The 21,357-nt window shown below is 41.7% G+C and overlaps 1 protein-coding gene across 2 annotated transcripts in view; it reads right to left on the bottom strand.

Moving 5' to 3' along the window:
- GRIA3 (glutamate ionotropic receptor AMPA type subunit 3) overlaps positions 1–21,357 on the bottom strand; it is a 154,790-nt gene that overhangs the window by 19,196 nt on the left and 114,237 nt on the right. For both annotated transcript variants that reach the window (XM_067304266.1, XM_067304264.1), the window contains exons 12-13: positions 16,803–17,001; positions 1,929–2,176 (exon numbers count right to left, since the gene is read on the bottom strand). In XM_067304266.1, the coding sequence (XP_067160367.1) occupies positions 1,929–2,176; positions 16,803–17,001 (447 nt within the window). The remainder of the gene's footprint in view (positions 1–1,928; positions 2,177–16,802; positions 17,002–21,357) is intronic.

Below are 21,357 nucleotides of genomic sequence, written 5' to 3'. Positions count from 1 at the left end.
TGTAATCAACTCTTATTAATAGAATACAGCAGTAATTTGCAGTAATTGTCCAAAACTGCAGTTTACTGAAAATAGTGTTATTATTGATTTTGGACCAAAGCTGAAGCATTTTTATAAGAGAGATTAGAAGTTATTGTTCCTTAAGGAACTGGTTTTACTAGCGAATGCCACTATGAAAATTAATCTTGGTCCTTTTCAGGATAACAATGTATTTTAAATTAATTTTCTTGGTAATTCCCATACCCAAGGTGACAAATAATATCCAGCCTATTCTAGCTACAGCTTCTCTTTGCCAGGTTAAATGCTACAGAAATTGCCAGTTAGTCTTACAAGGTAAGTTTTGGCAATATTAAAGCACAGTAGTTAACTTTTGCAATACATGAGCTGATTAAATCAACTTAGAGCGTCTCATTAACATACAGGCTGCTAAAGGTACTGGGGGGAAGCCATAGCTCACTAGACGGCAATGAAAGTTTTGCCACTGGCATCAGGGGAGTTAGGATTTTAAATAACATCTGCTTTAAAAGCCCAGCAAACACAAATCCAGTGTTCCTGCACAGATGCGCACAGAAATCTGGCCCCTGTGGTACAAAAGGTGACAGAATATTCTAGGCAGCATTTACCAAAAGCTCTTTCCTTCAGCTTAATTACCGCTTTAGTGCATCACTTCAATACACGTCACTGCTGCAAGCAACATATCTCCTGTTTCTGCTGCAGTCTCTAGCTCCTTATATATTGTTGCTACTATTTTACCATCAGTGGGTGACTACCCATCTCTGTTTAACATTATGCTCTTGCTGTGATCCTCTCTTGAACCCAAGCTGCACCAAGATTAACCACCCTCCTCGACCCATCTGCAAGAGAGCGAAGGAGAAGGGAGCCTTCTCGCCGTCAGGTCTGTGCTCCACACCCGACCCCTTGAAGAAAGCCTCTCCGAAATTGCTTGAGGTGATCCCTGGGTTCCTGTCCAGTTACATGCACAGATTCCTTCTGCACAGTCCTCACCAATATTGGAGTTTCTATCTGTTAGTTAAATAAGGTTTCCAAGCTTGACCAAAGCTGTTGATGATGCAAAAATGACTTTCTTTGAAAGAGCTACTGGGCAAGCAAATGGCTTTTTTTTCCCCACCACAATTATTCAAATGGTTTGAATCTGCATTCCTTTTTTTTTTTTTCCTTGACAAGTAAAATAACAGCCTTGCCGATTACTCTTTGCTAAGGTACCCGATTGTGGTGACATTGAGGCTGACCTTGGAGTCACCTCCCCCGCTGCCGCACTCTCCTTTGTCGTACCACCATTTGTTTTTCAATTTGTCCAAGAGGCCTTGCTCATTCAGTTTTAATACTGCCAGGTTAACAGCATTTCTTGAAACGATAAAACATAACTTGTAAGAAAAATGCACAAATGCTTAGGAAATCGTAACGTATAAAAAAAGGAGCACAAGAGGACAAATTGGCTAAAATTTCACAGAACGTGGAGCTATAAAAATGTTTGTACAGCAAATACAGGGTTAAATATTGGAAGGTGGCATGGAGGATAACATTTGCTCAAAACTGAAGTGTGCGGGATGGGGAAATCGTCTTTGAGAAAAAAAAGTAACAAGAACACCACATCATGCAGTTAACATTCGTCACATATGGCAGGTTAACTTGGCTTTTACCATTTAAATTGAAAAAGCCATTGAACTGTAAAATTAAAACAGCAACAAACAATCAGAAAGGACAACACTAAGAGAACACTTAAAAAAAAAAGGATGCATTAAGTAAATGAAACCATAATTTACCGTCTTATTTAACTCCATGGAATATTGAAGATTTTAAACTTTAAAAGTTACCTCAAAATCCACAAGAAAGAAAATGACAACACAATACATCAGGGTAGGTGGAATACTATAACAACATGGATATTGTTATATTATTCCACCCACCTTAATGCTGAGCCTTTTGGCGTCGCTACACCGTAGCCCTTGGAGTCGAGGTTGCCGCCGACTTTCATGGTGTCGCAAGGCTTCCGCTGCTCGATGTACTCGTTCATGGTCGACTCCAGCAGGAAGGCAAACTTCCCCTTCGACTTGCGCACCCGCGCCACCCCGTCCGCTGTCGTTTTGGTGAACACGGAGGGTTCTGCTGACTTCATGTATGACCACATTTTCTCGTAGACGGCTATTTTTGATCTCTGAGGTAGAGGAAAGAGAGGAAGTGAAGAGCAATTCCTGCTGGTGACCTGGCCTTCGTACACTGGACCTAGCATGGCGCCTAGCTCCCTGGACTTGGTTGGCTTCAAGCTATTAACACCCTATAGCTGATTAAGGCTAACAACTGAAAGAATAAAGCTAGTTAAGCACAAGACACACATTACCCCCTGAGCAATTACAAAACCAAAAAAGTGGTTGGGAAGGGAGGAACCACATCTGAGACATTTATTCCACTAATTGCCATTTAATTGGCAATCAGAATGAGAAATGGTGCATGCCCAGCTCATTCCCAGGGTTCCCTGTTATGTGGCGTTATTATCCATGAGCACGCTGCTCTAACATCAAATGCAGTGTTACTATCCGTAAGCACGCTCCTCTAACGCCAAGCCAGAGAGAGGATGTTAAACCCGAGCTCCTCTCTCGTGGCCAACACGTGCAAAGAAGGCTCTCCTGTACACACAGATCCTCAGTATTGGTTTTTGTTCCCTTGCAGACCATTAGCAAACACAGACATTTGCTTATTAAAAGTTCCCAGTGAGGCAGAAGTCTGCTTTTCACAGTGGTGATGAAAGGTTTATGATATGAGAACAGCTCTAGTGGCCTCTTATAATGAAGCTCATAGGAGGGATATAAATACTAATTACAAAAACCTTTACTAATCAGTGATCCAACTTTCTCTGGTCAGAGTTTCACATTTGCCTAAAAGATAGCAAACACACTAATATTAGCAGTGAGCTGAAAAATTTGCTGGTTAACTGCTTTATTGCAGTGTATATTTATTTATTTTTTTCAGTTTGCTTGGTTTTGAGACTGAGCCAATCATAACATCCTCTAGCTCAACATCTATATTTTGTAAATCTGCAAATGTTGAGAAATGTGTTACTTCGCCTTTCTCCCTCTTCCTCTCCAGTGATATTTAAACCATCCAAAAATCTTAAACCCACCTGAAGAATCTCAAGTATTCATATATTGCACGATCACTTAAAATTCCCTGCTTGGTTGACAGAAGGCAGCAATGCTTACTATATTACTGTAAAGTCTAGAAATCCAAAAGATTTATACAAGACTTTCAGTCTAAGCTGTGGTTATCTTGAATTTATGCCTCCAACTTGTTGCCAGTTTCCTGTCCACAGCCTCTCCTTGCAGAACGGGAACAAAGCATGCAGGAGCTACATCTAGTCCAAATTTAACAAACTTGTGGCAGACAACTGTTAATGTCCATCAGCCTGAAGATCAAGACATGTTTCCTCTTCATTCAGGACAATTTAACGTGTTTTGAATAATGCAGTGCTCAACAACCACTCTCCAAACATTCCACAGAGAGTAAATCCTGCCTTTGCCATTCCTCATATTAAAATACTCAGCTGATGTAGCTATGACTGATAGAGAGGAGCCCAGAGGGCAAGATTTTATTTTAATTATCCTTCCTGGTGAGTTGAAAAACAGCTGAAAATGCAATCCAATTAAAATCATCACAATCGACAAGCGGAAATCAGAGAGACACTAATAATGCAGCTTCATTAAGACTGAGCTGGCTGGGCAGGGGACTAAAAAACAAGCAAGAGAGATTTAAATGGAGAACACACCTTGGATAAAAACTGGATATATGGATTCTAGTTTCGAGCATGAGGAATGAAGAAGCAGTTGGGGAAAGGGAGTGTAAATGGGGTGGCTAGTGCCACCACAGTGGTGCCAGTAGCTCCATGGCTGCCGCTGCCCTCGCGGGCAGCCGAGCCCGGTGGCGGCTGGCAGGGGCCTGTGTGAGCGCAAAGCTCACGGTTTAGGCAGAGCGCGGAGTTAACTGGGACCCAACCTGCCTGCGCTTTTTATAAAACATGCTCCTACAAAAATATAACAGGGACAGGCTGGTTGGCCAACAGTAAGATGGCATAAGCAACGGTGATTTGGATGTGTCCTAGTTTTAAGGTGCTTGTCCTTACAAGCACAAACACACCTGCACATTTACATTTACAAATGGGCATCTAAGGGACAAAAGGAAGGTTAAAAATATAGCTTTATTGTTTCTCTTTCTGTGTCTTAGAAAGCTAAAGTGGTTTTCCTTGACAGATTTTGCATACACTAAGTTTGCTTTTGCTCATTCCCATCTGCTGACTGTACCTTTAATTACACAGATAAACCATAATTTCTTTTCATCTAACTCACTCTGGAATATCTGTCTTTAAAAAGTTCTTTTATACTCTTTCCATCTGGCCTGACTACCTAAAAGCAATTGCCAATACGTCTGTGCATTGTTAATAATAATAGTTATCTGATGAGTGCCAACAGCACACTCAGAGCTGTAAATGGTCCAAACAAAGCATTTTCCCTATTCCAAGAGCAAAAGGTGACTATCATCATGCTTCAAAATACAAATTTCCACATGCTTTATAATATAAGACCACAGACCTCTTTTAAAAGCTAACAGATAGCCTTAAGCTTTATAGCTTGCTCCCTTCATTTAACTCTTCTGTACACTATGGTTAATAAAAATCAGTACATTTCTATAGGATCATTGCTCACATCTTCTTCCATCAGGTGTGTTTTCTGTAAGATCTTGTTATTATCAAATCAACTACATGAGTATAGCAGTCTGGTCTGATCTGGTCTGTTGAGGTAAGCAAAAATGCATGCTAGTAATGAACATAGCATTGTATATATAGTAATGAACACGTAATGACTGAAAAAGGTAAAAACCCAACAACAACAAAAAAGAAAAGCACCTGATACTGATCGGTTTAGGGAGGGAGAGGGTTTGGGTGGGGAATCCTGGCTGAGGACTGACAAATCTCCTGGCAGCCGGACGGCCAAGGGCTGTGCCTGCGTCCATGGCAGGCGCCCAGGGCTGTGCCACTCCCTGCCCTTGCGCCACCTTAGAGCTGCTTTTCACAGCCAGTCCTGACTTGCTAATGAGGCCAAAATAATTATTTGAGATGAGTCTTCTTAGAGAAAGACGTGATGCCATCAAAGGACATGCAAAAAGCCAAAAAACCCACTCTGAAGCTCAGAGGTTTGGTTAGGGAGCTTTTTGTCCCAGGAGCAGTATCTTATACCTGCTCAACTAAATGAAACAAGTGGTTGACCAACGCTGGTCAAATACGTAACTAGATGAAACGAAAGATGGTATTTTTATTAAATGCTTTTCTTTTTCTAGTTTTCCAGTTGCCTTGAAAACCAGAAGCCCCAGAAGACTGTGAGAAAACTAAAATTTCTAACTATAAACCTGCAAATTCTGTATTGAAAGAAGGTTTTCATCCTTTTTTCCTCCTCTGCAAGCGTTCACACTGTACGTTGCAGTTTCTGCCAGAGCTGTCGTGTCACCCCCAGACGAGTCTTACACCTGCAGGAGGGGGCAGACAGCAGGCGCAGCCGGGAAAAACAGGATTTATGCTCTGAAATAAGGTAGCCACCAGCACTGACAGATCTGCACTGCTGCTAGATTTCAGTAGCAGTAAAACATTTTCCTTCTCATTAAAGTGTTACTTTTAAAGAGATCTTTAGAAAAAAGCTTAAAAGCAAAGATTTAAACCAATTCAAAGCCCATAACTGCAGTAACTCCCTCTGTAACTCCCATTTCATTTCTTTGATATTGCTCTCAAGAAGTCCATCACACACATTTCCTTGTGATTTCAAGGGGATATTAGTATCATTTTTTCTTAAAAGCAACATTTTCAGTGTTTCATCTAGGCCTTGGGACACATTAAAGCCTCTTTTCATTATCACAGGCTTACTGTAGATATAAATAGACCTGACCTTAGCTTAGTCAATAATGTTGTTTCTCCTTCTTTATTTGGAGATGTTTATGCATAAATATGAACCACACACATTTCTGTCACCTCAGCCGTAAGGGTGCATTTTCCCTGGGGTGTAGACAACACCCTTCAGTACTAACAGATGCAGCAGCTCTAATTTCCTACCTGGTATGATGAGGATTTACTTCATTTGTCCCATTACAGATCAGTATCTAAATACGTATTTCTCTTGGGTAGCAATGATTTTATTTTAAAAGAAAGTGCCAATTCAATCAGTCCACAATTTTTAACCTCCTTTTTCATTCTAATTCTCCTTGTTTGTGTGTTTGGCTCCAGGATTTAAATGGAAAACAAAACAAAACAAACAAACAAAAAACCCCCACAGAAAACACCCCACAGTGTACCATAACATCAAAATGTAAAGCTTGATCCAGGCTGGATTTAAGTGTTACATATATCAGAAAACAGGCTGGATTTACCTGTCATCTGCAGTTATTTCTTCAATCTATTCAAGAACAAAAGAGCTGAATCCAGCATCAGCAAACCTGGCTTCAATCGAACGGGACCAGATGCCTTGGTTTCACATTTGCACATTTAAAACTGCCTACAGATACATTGCAAAACCCAGCATATCTTGGACAATTTGTCAGTGTTGGTTAAATCTACCTCTAAAATATCTTTGTGATGACTGAAGCCTCTCCCATTGACTGAATTACCTTTCCCCAATGTAGACATGTGTCTCAGACTTCTGTTAAGGTGACATTGTGGCAGTTCCCTCCAAACTACAAAACTATCGTATTTGAAAGAAATGGCATTTTTCCTCTAAACCTAAAATATGAGTGATGCCCACTGCCCATTTTAGAACGTTTTGTCCTCTCCGCTGTCCTCTCTGCTCGCTGCAGGTCCTCTTCAAAACTGCCTCCTGCATCCCGTTTGAATATTTTAGTAACATGATCAAAATGGTCCTTGGTTTCTTATGACAGGCACCAGAAAATTGTTTCCCAACAGCAAAACTCAAAATATTCCATAGAGCTGATTCTTGTCAGTACTCCAATCATGAGCCAAGTTCACCCAAATCAATGTTACTTTAAAAATGCATTTTATATTCTCCCTTTTTACTTTTTATATTTAAAATTTTAGGTTATAATCCTGAAATTTTTTACTATCTTCAAAACTAAGAGAGTGAGGAACAAAAATAAAGAGAGAGGAGAGAAAGAGAAAAGATACCCACAGTAATCCAGGAGCTGGGCTAGGAGGAAAAACAGGGAAGCACTTCATGATTGGCTATATCCCTGTAAGAAATGGAAATAATTCACTGGCAAGGCAGAAGATCCAGAAGAAAGCCAGTTACTTGCACTTGGTCTCAGGGCTGGTTCCAGGCTAGTTAATCTCTAATATACTTTGGAATAGCTCAGTATGCATTGAAATGCAGTAAATGCAACATGCAAGTACAGTAAGTGTGAATGAGGCAACCCCAAAGCACCTACAGTAGCAGAGTTAACACACTGTCCTACTATACCAGCCCTATGACCACTTTATAGCACTTTAACAGGGGGAATTTATAGTCCTAAATCGCACAGATGTTGCTGATACAAACACAAAGGTCCGTACTAAGAACAGTGCAGGTATTTAATCTGAATAATACATGCTGCCATTATATAGATGCACACCTCACTGACATGAACTTAGGTAGTTAAATGTGAACCTTAACTTCATTATCATCATTCATTGCTTTCCTCCATGTGTGCAATTAGCTATTACGCAGCTGCTAATGAATCCACCAGTTTATGAACCACCAGGGAGCAAGTTACTAGACAGGAGCAAAAAAATGCCGTAAGTCTGCCCTGCTCCATCCCCATCTCTGGCCTTGGGATCACTTTGAGATCCTTTAGTTTTTGCTTTCCCAGGTCTTTGGGTGAAGGTTTAACGCTCCTGCCGCTGCGTTGGGGAAGGGTGAGGGGTGGCAAGCAGAGCCCCCCCGCCACTGCACACAGTTCTGCCGCCCGTGGAGCCGGGCATCACAGCACTACGTTAATGCTAAAAACATGATCACTGCTATTAATTGGGTGCCTCTGCCTGTGATTTCCAAGCTGTTTTACTAATGAGGAAGAACTAGGCCTCACCAAAAGCCAGCGGGTACTATTACTGCCCTCTCCCAGCTGAGGGCAGGAAAGCAGAGATGTCATTTACTGAAGGTCACAGGGCAAAGTCTAACGGATCAATGTCACAGCTTTTAACCACAGATAACCTGTGATGCCAGCAATTTGCATACCTATATTGACAGCAAGATCAATCCCATCACTACATGAACCTCTTGTTTTTATTACATTTTCAGCAGATGAAAACAGGTCAGATGCCATAAGTACGCATAGGGCACTTTTTTTTTTTTTTTTTTAAATAAGGCCAGTCCTCAGATCTACGAAAGCCTAGGCACAGTCTATGAATTGTGGGATGCTGCAGATAAGCAAGGCTCAAGCACGTATATTTGAACTAGTCCATACATTCATAGGAATACACAAATATTTCATAACATACTAATAAATGTAAAGGAAGAGGTGGACTGGGGAACATTAATATTTCACAGTCACATTTGTGATCGGAGACACTGTCACGTTGGTTTGATGTTACGGTTCATGAAATTATAACTTCTGCTTTAGAAGCAGCATCTCTCTCTGCCAGCTGAGGAAAACCGAGCACAGAGAGCTGAAGGATCAGGCCCACAAAACACAGGGCTGACAGCTTCCTTCTAGGATCCCTCAGGTCAAGACCGCGATAACCCCTGCAAGGGGCTGTGCAGACGGTTACCGGCTGTTTGTGCAGCCGCCCCGAGGGGAGAGCTCTGGCCCCCGGGGTATTTCTGCACCCGAGCAGGGCCCAGGCGGGAGTCGAACAGGAGGCAGTGGAGGGAGCTGGGAGAGGAGGCTCAAGCAGCAGCACCACGCACACGGGCAGCTCGGGAAGAAGCTCACAGAAAACCCTCCAGGCATCAGCAAAACCACAGTCTTTCTACACCTGACATATGTAGTGCCTGAATTATAAGAGAGACCTTATCTTATAAAAATAATACATAATAAGGGGTTTTTTTTTGAGTATATTTTCCTATAGATCACAGGCATTTTGAAAACGTGACTTTCGGCAGCAGGCAGATAACGTGCTGTAACTGCTTTAACAGGCATCTTTTCTCAAGTGAAACAATTCATATAAACAGACAAGCAAATAGTCACTCTGGCTGTAACTAGACTTCACCGACATGTCAGTAACAGTCAGAGTAACAGAATGTAAATCAAGATTTTTAAAACATCCTTTCCTGGCACAATACTGAACTCCATGCTAAGCCCAAATTCCTCTCCTCACTTTTTGCTGCTGTCCATTCCTCCACGTTGCAATACCAATCAGAAAATTAAAATGAAACGCTTTGCCAAGAGACAAGCTGTCTTTGCAAGTCCTTTCACACTCCCCGGCCGCGGCAGCACTCGGTGTGCGCTTGCCCGCTCTGGGTTTGGCCCTGAGCAAGTGAAGGCAGAAGAGCGTTTCCAGCGCGGTACCCTAACACTGCCTGGCCTAATGAGCTTCCAGCTCCAGCCCAAACAGGCCAATATATAGGCAATGATGGAGAAATCCCAGTGGACTGCAAGAGGGGTGTTTCATATCCACATTGTTAGAGCTTCTAAACCTTCATGTATTTTCTAATTATGCAAAAGTAACAGTAGCAGCACTGCAAGTAATTTATCAGCACCATGTATTTTAAATGAATCCCTAACGAGCATGCATTAAGGTGACACAGCAGCATTACATAAAGCAGGAGAGACTTGAAAACCCAGGGTCCTCACTGTCTTGAGCAACGTCATTAGCATTATCACAGAGCTGCTCTCCAAGAAGTCAAGCATTTGAACAGCCAGCGATTTCTGCCCGAGGTGCTCTCTCTGTCACTTCTGTGGTACAGGCACAGTTACCAATTTAACCCACTATCAGCCACTGCACTGTACTGCACCATAGGCCTGGTCTCCACACACTTTGCCTGACTCCATGAAACAAATCACCTGCATAATGCAACTAGCAACCTTATTCCTACCTAAACTGATTTCTGAATCAGTACTGAGATATATGTGTTCTGGAAAGCCTAAACAGCAAACACAAGTAGAGTTAATAGGCATATGCAGCTTGTATTATTTAATACATATTATATTCAATTATTATTTATTATTTTATAATAATATTTAATATATTACACTAACTATAATGATATATATAAAACAACACATTTATATATCCATATATAATATAGATTGTATTTATGCTATATTTAAATATTTTAGATGATTATAAATTATATACATCATATATAGAATATATATATTATTTACAAATGATATTTAATATATAGAATAGGTACTCTTTATAATTAAGATAAAGGAGTGACTTATTCAAATATTTGTTATTAAGTGTTAAGAGTCGCTTTGAATCCTGGCTTGTCTGCTGACACTAATAAAGTAGTTCAGCCACCTTATCCCCAGGTTCCCACGAGGATACATTTTCCTTTCTAATACATAGGCTTAAGGACATTATATTACTTCATGGCAAGCTATTTCTTTTGTAATTATGTCACATTTGATTTCCTTCTCTCTTTAAAACTGCCTGTTAGCCATGTAGTAGAAGGGAGACTCAACAGATTAAGAGCCCCCCCCCCCCCCCCCCCCCGGCCTGGGTATCATTCATGCAGTGGAGAGGTTGTGATCTCTCTGCATACATACACATTCTTCTTTTAATATTTCCACATATACCTACCTATGTAAAATAGGGAAGGGAGATACGTGGGTGAATGTGTTTTTCATATTTTCTGTGTTAAAATATAGTTACAACACAGTACTTTTTCTGATTACTTGCTGCCACATTGCTTATGAAAGATCTACGTAGCTCCCATTTTGAAGCTATCGCTTTTCTGTGATGTTCTGTTCTTTAAAGTCTATACATACAATCACCTTTCAGTACTTCTGTCAGGCATTTATGGTGATCACTGTGTTGCTTTGCTCTATGCCAAGAACACAGAAGGCTTAGAACTACTAATCACAGTTTCATCCAAAGACAAAAGCAAGACATTTTTGTAAGAATGCTGTTCTAGAAACAAGTCCTTCATCTTCACAAGCAAAATATATTTTGAAATTAGAAATTAAAGAGCTTCACTACAGATGAAACCCTTTGGGCTGCAGGCACGGAGTTCTCCTTAGTGTTTTTAACAGGCTCTAAGGATGATCTCAATACCATTTGATTGCATAAAATGCATAAAAATTGCATGGCAGTTATTGGTTCATAATTCAAAGCTTTTCCTTAACTGAACTGCTTTCTGGTAGAATTTATTTTCCCTTCCTCCTGTCTTCACACAGCCTCATCATAGGAAAGCACTGAGCTCTTTACTGCATGCTGTGTGTAATACGCTAGTGCCTCAGAACATATTTCAGTCGCTATCCCCCCTCTCCCCATGGGGCTGGACTCCCGCTGCCCAACCTCCGGCATTTCTGGGAGCCATCCCAAAGGCCGGCGTAACCTGCTGTGGACGTCCCTCCACACCGAGTCCCCTGGGGCCACCGCAGCAGGAAGCCCCCTCCGTACGCCTGCCGCGAGGCCGGGGGCACGGCTGGCGCGCTGCACTCTGGATCCGGCAGGGCCACCAGTGCCCTGTCCCCCGCTGCAGACCCGCCATGTATAGTCCAGGATAAAGCATCAGCTCAACAGGAGGTGATGCTTTAGGTGCCCAAAGTGAGGAAAAGGGGACCATCTTAGGGACCATCCTTAACAGGGCTTCCCATGTCCTTAAAACTTACATTTTTCTATCATATTTCTATGTAAATATGAAGTCCAGGAAGGCTTCACATCTGAGCCTGATTTGGAAAGAATCACTTTTTGAGAAAAGTGCGGAAGAGGAGTGTTAAATGTTGAATGCACCCACAAAGGAATAAGACAATAGTACTGCTTTCTAGCAAAATATTAATTAAGAGAAAAATATTATTGATGTATCTGGGTAGATTATCCAAATGTAACGGAAAGGAAAGTCTTCACACATGAGGTAGAATGACCTCCAGTTAACTATCGCTACCACGTGTCCTGATGTAATGAAGACTTTAGGCCTAGCTATGAATTTCTACAATGTTGCAGAAACTTCCTAAAAATAATATCCAAAATTCCCATGGTACTCGAAGACCTTGTTTGACTTCTCCAGCTTTCAAGCTTGAAGTCTCTTTACTGACAGCAGGAGTAATGTTAGTGTCAAACTCTCTACCCAATACCAGTGAACATCAGTGCCGGGTGAGCACGACCAGCTGTAACAGCAAGAACCTCCAAGTCCAGAGAATCTTTGACCTTTCTGCTGAAACTCCTAACAAGCCTGACAATTAATGCCATTTCTGGAAGAAAAATCAGGAACTGACTTCAGAGCAACAGGTCATTTTCTCTAAGGCACTGAAGAGCCATTGGATAGCAGAGTTTTTCAGGGACATTGTTGGTTGGACTGAAGCCATTATGAAAAAAGCAAAAAGATCTATGATACAGTATCAGTCTTCTTAGGCACCTTTCCTCCTCTAAACTTTAGTTAACTACATTGGAAATGGTGTGATATGAGTTGTTTGCAATTTCCTACAAAAAGGAGAAAGAGCTAATGCAAGATCTTGCTAAATGTCACCTATCTCAATATTTAATCCTGTAAAGCACTGTTGCATTAAATCAATTTAAAGGACACCTTCTGAAATTTCAGGTTTTCATCGGAGTGTACTAGCTGGTCAGTGTGTCTGTCAATGATCAAAGTCCCACACAACGGATTTCACAGAATCCATTCATAAGCCTCTTAATGCAGTTATCTGCTATCAATTAAAAGAAACCACCAGAAATTCAAGAGCAATTTATATTTCTAAATGTCTAGAAACATATACTTCTGCTTCTACTGAAGTTTAAATACAGCCAAATTTACATAAGAATTACTAATTGGTTGTAAAGGTCACGCCTTTCAAACAGATACATATCGGGTTCTGAGACCTATTAGAATGTGGTGTTAGACACAAGCTCAGTGCTGAAGTTGGACTAAATGGTACTATATTGATTTGATGAGCTGCTCGGATATGCTAAAAGTTTAACTGAATGTATGAGAAGATGTTAATTCTAACATATAAACCCTTAAAAGTAGTAGGTTAGCTATTTGTAATTGCTTTCTAGTATAGGCCTTTGCTGGTCTTCAAGAAAAAGAAAGAGGCATTTTGTAATCTGAGACTTTTTGTTAATAATTATCTAAGGAGAGGATCTTTTCCTTTTCAGTATGGATGAATGGCCTTTGAAAGCCAAAAGGAAATTGATGAAATCTATTGATTATCATTTAAATGCCTTTATAAGCTAATTAGTACAAATGCAAAATGTTTCTGACCAAAAACAAGCAACAATCACAAAAATATACGAAGGCTCACTTGGTTCTTAGATATTCTGGGGTGACAAATGCTCCCAGATGATGCAGAGAGTCACCAATGAGTGAGGAGAGTGAATAGTGCCTGCTGTGAAAACGCTAAAAAATATGCTCTATTGTTGTAACTGTGAGAGTAATGTTGCACTGGCAGCGTGCATCATGCATACTTGAAACAGCAGTGTTGTATTTAGCTTTAATCTACATAGCTGGACTAGTATCTATCTGGGAAACATTGGGATGTTTAGGGAAACAGCCAACACTAGAAAATAGGTCACTCGCTGGAATCTGCTCAGGTCTGAAGTGGCTGAAAGTCATTACCATCTGTTCATGTGAAATGAATTGCTGGTGTCTGTCCAGCTCCTGGTGGATAGGTATCCACGCTGTAAAAGAAATCTTCAGAAGTGATACTAATTGGAAACGGAGCTGGCAGAAAGAAGCCATGGACTGAGGGCTCCAAAGGAGCTCCTTCTCTAAAAAAGGGCAGGCAAGAACGGTGGGTATTTGAAGCTCATTTATGTGGTGCCCTTCCGTGATGCATCAGGAAGCTATTTTTCCTTGCTACTGTCAATCTGGCACCTTTCACCAGCCAACAGCAGCCACTGAGATCAATACCTGATCAATATCTCTGTTTGAGAAACATTTTAGCTTTGTATCTCCATGAAGAGATATACCAATACAAGCATCTTTATGGCATCATAGGAGACTTTCTACCCTGCACCTCCTGTGTAAAGTCAAGGCACAGCTACAAAACCAAGTTACAGTTCTTGCTGCCCCTGTGCTCAAAGTCAAGTAGCTTTTCCCCTCACCAGTGAGAGTTCAGCTGCCTCTCCCACGCCACAGGCTGAGTGTGTAGGACACATGCGTGGGCAAGCGGTACAAGTCGGTATTGCACTAGCCTGCTCACATAGCCATCCCCACAGTTGTAAATGTCCTCTCTCACTGAGCATGTTTTCCGCAGGATATAAGATCCTGACCCACTCAGCCAGCTGCTGCTTAACATTGGTTAATTGCTGGTGGGGAATGGGAGGAAGAGGATTTTCCTTTCACAAAGGGAATAAACATTACATTGCAGCCAGGAGAATTTACAGCTTTTACTGACCGAGACCACAATCACTCCTGCTGCTGCGCTAGCCGTAGAGAGAAAAGAGCTAACAGCGAGAACAGTACCAGCGTAGCAAAACCCGAACCACAGAGCAAGCACGGGGTGTGCAGCAGGTGTGAGAAACCAAGTGTCCTCTAACAGTTATTTCTAGTTTCAGCCATCATTATCATCTTATTAAGTGGTTAATAAAGACTGTACAATGAAGTATTTATGTGAACATATGCATATAATCTAAAGCAAAGCTTTTGCCCCTCTCAAATTAACTGAAGAAGACTCTAATTTAACAGTTTCACAGCAGCATCATTCCGTTCAAATTCATTACTCTATGGATGTTAATACACCTGAAGTTATGTTGTGTTCCTTGAGAAAGCCAAGGAGAGACAAGCACCACCTGATGCCCACTCTCTTGCCTACTTGACCCTCCCTGATAACCCAGAGCAGAGCTAGCCGTGCTCCCACTGTTCCCAGGGCTTTGCTCTCCTCCTTCCCCATCTGATTTTTCTCCCTACCGGATGGAGCTGGCAGCTCCTGACAGACCATCCTCATTTAGAGCCCTGCTTGCTCCAGAGAGGGTCACGGCTCATCCCAAGACTATGAATGGCACAACAAAGTATTCATACATTTACTAGACTTTGTATCCTTTCACAAGAAACACTCATTCCTTTGATCTCTCAGCGAGAAAGGATTTCCATGCTATGCCAAACTATTAAGGAAATGAAGAAACACCCCCATACGATCTTTTTCTGTATTAATGATAATGAGATACTCAAAAGAAGGGTTTTTTTCCCCCTCAGAACACTCTAGTGACTGTAAACTGCAACAATATTTCTAATAAAGTTGTGCTACCTTTTCTGACAGGTCCAGTCAACTAATTTTTGCTGTACAGATGACACTGCCTCAGGCTGATAATTAAGCAGAACACAAAATTTTACACACTCATGTCACTATTAACAAGGTCAGTGTTTTCCTTACAGTGTTTTTTTAATACAAAAATAGAGGCCATTGTAACATACCAGCTACCATGATTAATTAAGAACCATTGAAAAAAACCCCAAACTATATTTTTATATAAAGACATTACATATAAGTATGGCAGAGTATAAAAGCTTTGTAAAATACCTTTGTAATCACTTCTAGCTTTATGTTTGTTTTATATATACATGTATGTGTGTGTGTAGGCTTGTATGTGTGATATTATTCATCTTACAAATATCTTAGAAAGCTTTTCCAGATCTTTGCTACTATCTTTTTAGCACTTACTCTAAAATATTCAACATTTTAAGCACATTCAAGGACCCTTCAGTATTTAACCAGCCTACAACAGAAAGGTTTTTTCTTCTCCTTTTTCCCTCACACTTGCACCTGCCCAGTATGCATGACGGGCAATACTTAGTCCTGCAGCACTGACCACTCTCCTATATACAAAAATGTCAGTTTGAATGGCATTTGACTGGCCCTGCTGAGAGAAACAGGAACTTCCTAAAAGGGCCTAGCATTTCAGTTAATACTTGAAAAGGCCAGAAATAAGAGCTGTTCAGGTCGCAATTTTTAGATACAGAAAATTGGCCTGAGGTCATAGTTAGAAGTTTTAATGGCCCTCATCAAACCCTTTGTGGTTCTGCCTGTGGCCTGGCAAGTGGAGAAAGAAAGAAAGATCTTAAAACAAATTTATATAACCCTCCCCCCACTCCCCCAATTTCTCCAATTCCAGCATTTCAGCAACCAGGCTAAGACACCTAGGACACACCATAGTCTTCTGGGGTGCAAGGTTTTACCTGCTATCTCTTGATGCAGGCACAGCCAGACGCCTCCTGAGAAACGGAGGCCCAGCGACAACAACGGCAGCAATCAATGTAACAACAGCGACACGAGCATCTCAACCCCTTCTCATCCTGGCAAGCAAACAGCATCGCTGGGTGACACTAATGGCTGCCAGCTGGGCAAGCAGAACAAGTAGGTCAAGACAGGCACTTCTCCAAGAGTTTTGTTTGCTAAATGTTGTGCTAACAACTGCATTATTGCCCAACATACTGAGACTCTGAAACTGGTGTTAAAAAAAAACAACCTGCAATAGGTTTTCATCTTGAGATGTTTCAGGTTTCAGCAAAACCACTGATTTTGTTAAAATGCCTTTTGGTATTAAAATTTACACTCAGGCCTGTCCTGATTGCAAAAAGCTGCCTTCATCAGAACAGCTATTACAGTTAAGTAGAAGCGAATGACTGAAGACCATGGTCCCCCGTGTATGCGGCATTTACAGTTTAGAAAAGTTCTAACAGAGATTTAATAGAACTGCTTTAAATCATGCGACTTACTCTAAAGAACTCTTTGGTTGAGCCTGAATCCAAAGTGCCATAGGCTATTTCAGTTTGTTTAGCCAGATCCTCTGCGCTTTCTATGGGAGAAACCATCCTTTCCACAGTAAGGAAGGCAGCAAGATTAGCAGTGTAGGAAGAGATTATGATGAGAGTGAAGAACCACCAGACTCCTCCAACAATTCGCCCTGAGAGAGATCTATGGAAAAACACACATCATCAAATTGCTTGGAAGACATTCCTTGATTTTTTTTTTTTCATGTGCAGAACCCTTTTGCCCAGATTCTTCAGATATCTGTGACTAGGCTGATCACAAGCTAGTTCCTGACAGCCTGCCCCAGGACAGCAAGCTCTGAGGGTACCTTCTCTTGCCTAGTTAAACTCTCTCTTCAATCTTTGAGTGAAAACAAGGACAATCAATTAAGAAATAGTTCTTCTGAGCCAAACCCATCCTGAGGCTCGTCTGGTGGGAGTGACTTTCAGGGAGGAACAAGCTCTGCTGACACCTCCTGCACAGCCTTTCTTGGAGAAGTCTTTTTGCCAGAAGACTTTTGTCTTCTGTATTAGGCCAGCCTTTCCCCTTGATTAGTTTTGCCTGCTGCAGCACAGCAGCACTGCTGTTATCTGCAGAGATTGCCCAGCTTGGAAGAAATGAATGCATCTTTGGCTGCATTGCTTCTTAAAATGTAAAACATGGTAAACTGCAAAAAGGAATTTGAGTAAACATTCAAACAAATAAAACAAAAATTATCAAGTACCTTTTTCTCTTCATGATCTAGCAAGAATTAGAGACTGAATCTGCACATCAATGTGAGGAGAGAGGCTGGTTTATTTTATGTTAATTAAAATCTGCATGTCTAAAATCCACAGTTCCAAGTCAAGCACATTCCTGCTTTATAATTCACACCACCACAGCAATGTAGAAAGAAGCAGAAAAAAAAAATCATAATCTTTTTTTTTTTCTATTTGCTTATAAAAATACAAAGGATGAAAAAAGTCAGTGTCTAAACATACAAAATGACTAGTTGTCAAGAGGTCTAGATCCTGTGTTGATAAGAGCTCTTTGCTGCTTTAAAGCAACTGAGCATCAGGCTCAAAATACTTGTTTGGGGATGAAGGATGCCAGCGCCACTCCATACAGCCAGGTGGGTAATCTGTACTGTACACACCACACCCTTAACGGAAAGCATGTTGACCAGGAATCATTTCAGCAGCTGAGACAAAGATATTTGATCTGTTTTCCCTTTAGTCTTTACTGACATCAGTGGAAGAAGAATCAAGTCCCAAATATATTAAATCCAATGAACCTGGGTGTTGTAGTCATCAATTTGTGTGAAGGGAAGAAATAGAAAACAAGAGAATCTCTTACCTGTTTATCTGTTTCCTTCAAGTCCCTCAGTGCCATCCCCAGACAGTGGGTACAAGTTGTCCTACCAACAGATGGAGACAGGAAAAAAGCAAAAGTCTCGTGACATGCCCCCTCCCCGCTCACACAAGGGGGGTTAGTTGGTAAACTGGCTAGCCTGGGCCAGACCCTCAGATTGCCTGAGCCATAAAAAAGAATCCCATTAAATTATTAAGAAGAAAAGAAAGAAAGAAAAATCTGCCCAGCATCAAAGAACAAACCAATGGAAAATACTGCCAACACAATAAAAACAGACACAGCAGTCTGCAATAGGGTAGAGGCACGTGGAGAAACAAACTAAGAGGTGAAATGCTATTAATCTCCACTCTTCTCTTCCCAAGAAACCGAATCAGCAATTCCCACTGAAAGGATACCAGATACAGGCTGGTAGCCATGGACTACAGCACACACCATGCGACCAGGGCAGGCAGGCAGCAGTGGCAGGGACTGCTATGCCAAGGCTGCAGCAAGGTGCAAGGCGGTTCAGGCAGCTGCGATGCTTAAGGCAGCTTAAGGAGTGAAGCATCACCTCTCTGTCCACGAGGCAGCAACGACTTTCGCAGTGTGAACTCTGAAAAAATCACCAGTGCTCTGGCCTGCATTCGCTTCCTTGGGGCAAGCACACAGCCAGCAGATCACTGGCAAGCTGAGGAGGCTTTCCGCCCTTTCGCGAGGGTCTCCCAGGAGGGTAAAAGGCTTCCAAGTTTCAGCTTGTCGCTGTGGTCCAGCTGTGCTCACTCAAAGAAGGCTACTAAACAGGCGGTTGCAAGGGTAAGTTGCAGAAATATAAATGCAAAATAGTGGAGTGAGTCAAGGCATCTCCCTACCTCTCTCTACCACTTTCTCTGTAGATAACAAGTGAGCATCCTGTGGGATACTGCAGTTGGTTAAGGTCCTTCGTGGCTGGCTCCCTCACTAGCTAGGGTCTTGGCTTTAGACACTTTGCGAAACTTGATACCCTACAAACCAAGTAAACCTCTCACATGGGCTAAGACCTAACTTTAGCCATCTATAAAGCAGTACCTGGTGTAAGCTAGTCAAGCAGACTCCCCTTGGAGCCGGTGGAGAGAAAGAGAGGAGAGAGGCACCCTCAGAACAAGATTTATCTCACTTGTTCTTGTATAGGATTAAACTGAAGGTGCCCATCTCTCTCCCACGACTTTGGAGGGAACCAAGGTGCCTAACTAAAACACAGCATATCGCTTTTAGATGGCTACATCAGGTGAGATTCATCCCCTTTTGTTCAAAGTCCCACAACACACTTCCCACCTGTGTCAAGCTCTTCCCTGCAGAAGGGCTGACAATTTCAGAGCCAGGTTACGCAGAAGTCTGGCTAGCAAGTAACAGATGTAACATCTGGCTGACTGCAAGAAGACGAGCTTTATCTGGTGTTTCCAGGTTCCTGTGGCCTTCTTGCTTTAAGTAGGTCTTGAAATAGGAAGATGAAGAAAAGACCCTTGCTGGGGTGTTGAGATAAATTTAATGGAACAATAGGAAACACAATAGTATGGGTTCATTCTCCCTATACTTTCCCTTAGGAAATGTCTTACTTGCATCAGTAGCTGCCTCTTCTGCTTGCAGGACAAATGGGCTGCTAGGATGAAGATGTGCAGGAAGACAAGCATTTTCCATAGCAATGAAACCTCAAGTCCACATAATGCTGTAACAACAAAATGTCTGTGTCGAGCTGCATGTTCATACAGCACATTACACACAGAGAAATGTAAAAATATCTCGCCCCAGAGATCTTGCCACCTGCACAAACCAAGTCAGACAGATACAGGACAAAAAGTGGAGAACAGCCAAGAGGAAGGAGAAGCTGGGCATGGCTGGCTTCCTCAAAGAAGGCACTCCCTGAGGCTCTTAAGTGCAAGAGAGGGGTCTTGTTGGATGAGGACCAGAGCAGTTTTCAGAAGAGTGGAGGTCACTTGAAAGAAAACTGGATGCCACTATAGAGTTGCTTCTCCCAGAGTCTTCCAACGAGCACAAAAAGGAAGATTAAACAGCTGCCACTATGAAGCACTCTGGGCTAACGTAGCTGTAACTGGTGTTAAGCACAGGATGGGGCAAAAAAAAAAAAACCCCAAACCACAAAGCTGACACTGAAGGAAAGAAATACAGAGAGTCAAAGAACCAGAATGCAGTTGCGCCCGGCCTGGCAGCCTCCTTTTCCAAAAGCACCCTTCCCCCCAGTCCATCTGCTGATATAGAGACTCCTTATACCCACTGCAGGGCTGGTGTGGAGGGATGAGGGAGAAAAAGGGTTAGCACATAAACACTGGGATGGTAATAAAAGACTATTTGAATGTTTTGCACTGTGAACCACATATGTGTTTGTCCATTACTCAGATTATAATTACAGAAAAATCTATCACAGCTTTTAATACCAACACGGCTTTTTCTGATGAAGACATACCTGTCCAAGTGTACAGCGTTGTAATTTAAAAATGAACAACTAGTGCTTTATCCCAGCACATAGTTTTCCAAATTACCTCAATAGATCAATACATTGCACAAAATTATTTTAAAGTGAATCAAGGAGTTAACAAATGAGAGGAGTAACAAAGTGTTGGTATAACAGAATTATAACACAATTATCAAAACAAAGTCAGATGGCATTTTAAAAAGGAAGTAAACAGGAAGTGTGCGTACCTTGATGGGAAATTTAAAAGGAAGCATGGAGTTAAATGAGAGCAAATTAGTAACAAGAGAAAAACAAAATAAATATTCAAATTCACATTCAGTTTCCAGGACAATAATACATTCAAACAAAATCTTATTTATTCAGTAGCTTGAATTTTGTTTCTACTCATGACCATAAAACAATTGTAATCTCCTGTAATAATGAGCTTTTCACACTATTCAGTTTTTAATTGGGCTTTTATGATCGATTTGAGATGACTGTATTGCCTTATAACCCTGAACTTCTCTGGTGCAAAATCTGCACGTTTGGAACCCCTTCTCGATCTGAACGCACAAGGTTTGGTACCCTCTAAGCTATGAGCTCGGTCCTTTGCTCACACGCCCCACAAACCCTCTGCCTTCCTTGAGGTGCCTCGTCCGGCCAGGCGGCCCTCACCTCTGCTACGGAGACAACACACGGCAACAGCATCTAAAGGTCTGACCTGAGATGCTCCATTCTCTCATCAC

This window comes from Apteryx mantelli, chromosome 13, assembly GCF_036417845.1.
Source record: "Apteryx mantelli isolate bAptMan1 chromosome 13, bAptMan1.hap1, whole genome shotgun sequence".
Taxonomy (NCBI): domain Eukaryota; kingdom Metazoa; phylum Chordata; class Aves; order Apterygiformes; family Apterygidae; genus Apteryx; species Apteryx mantelli.
This window is presented reverse-complemented; position numbering and strand designations above follow the sequence as displayed.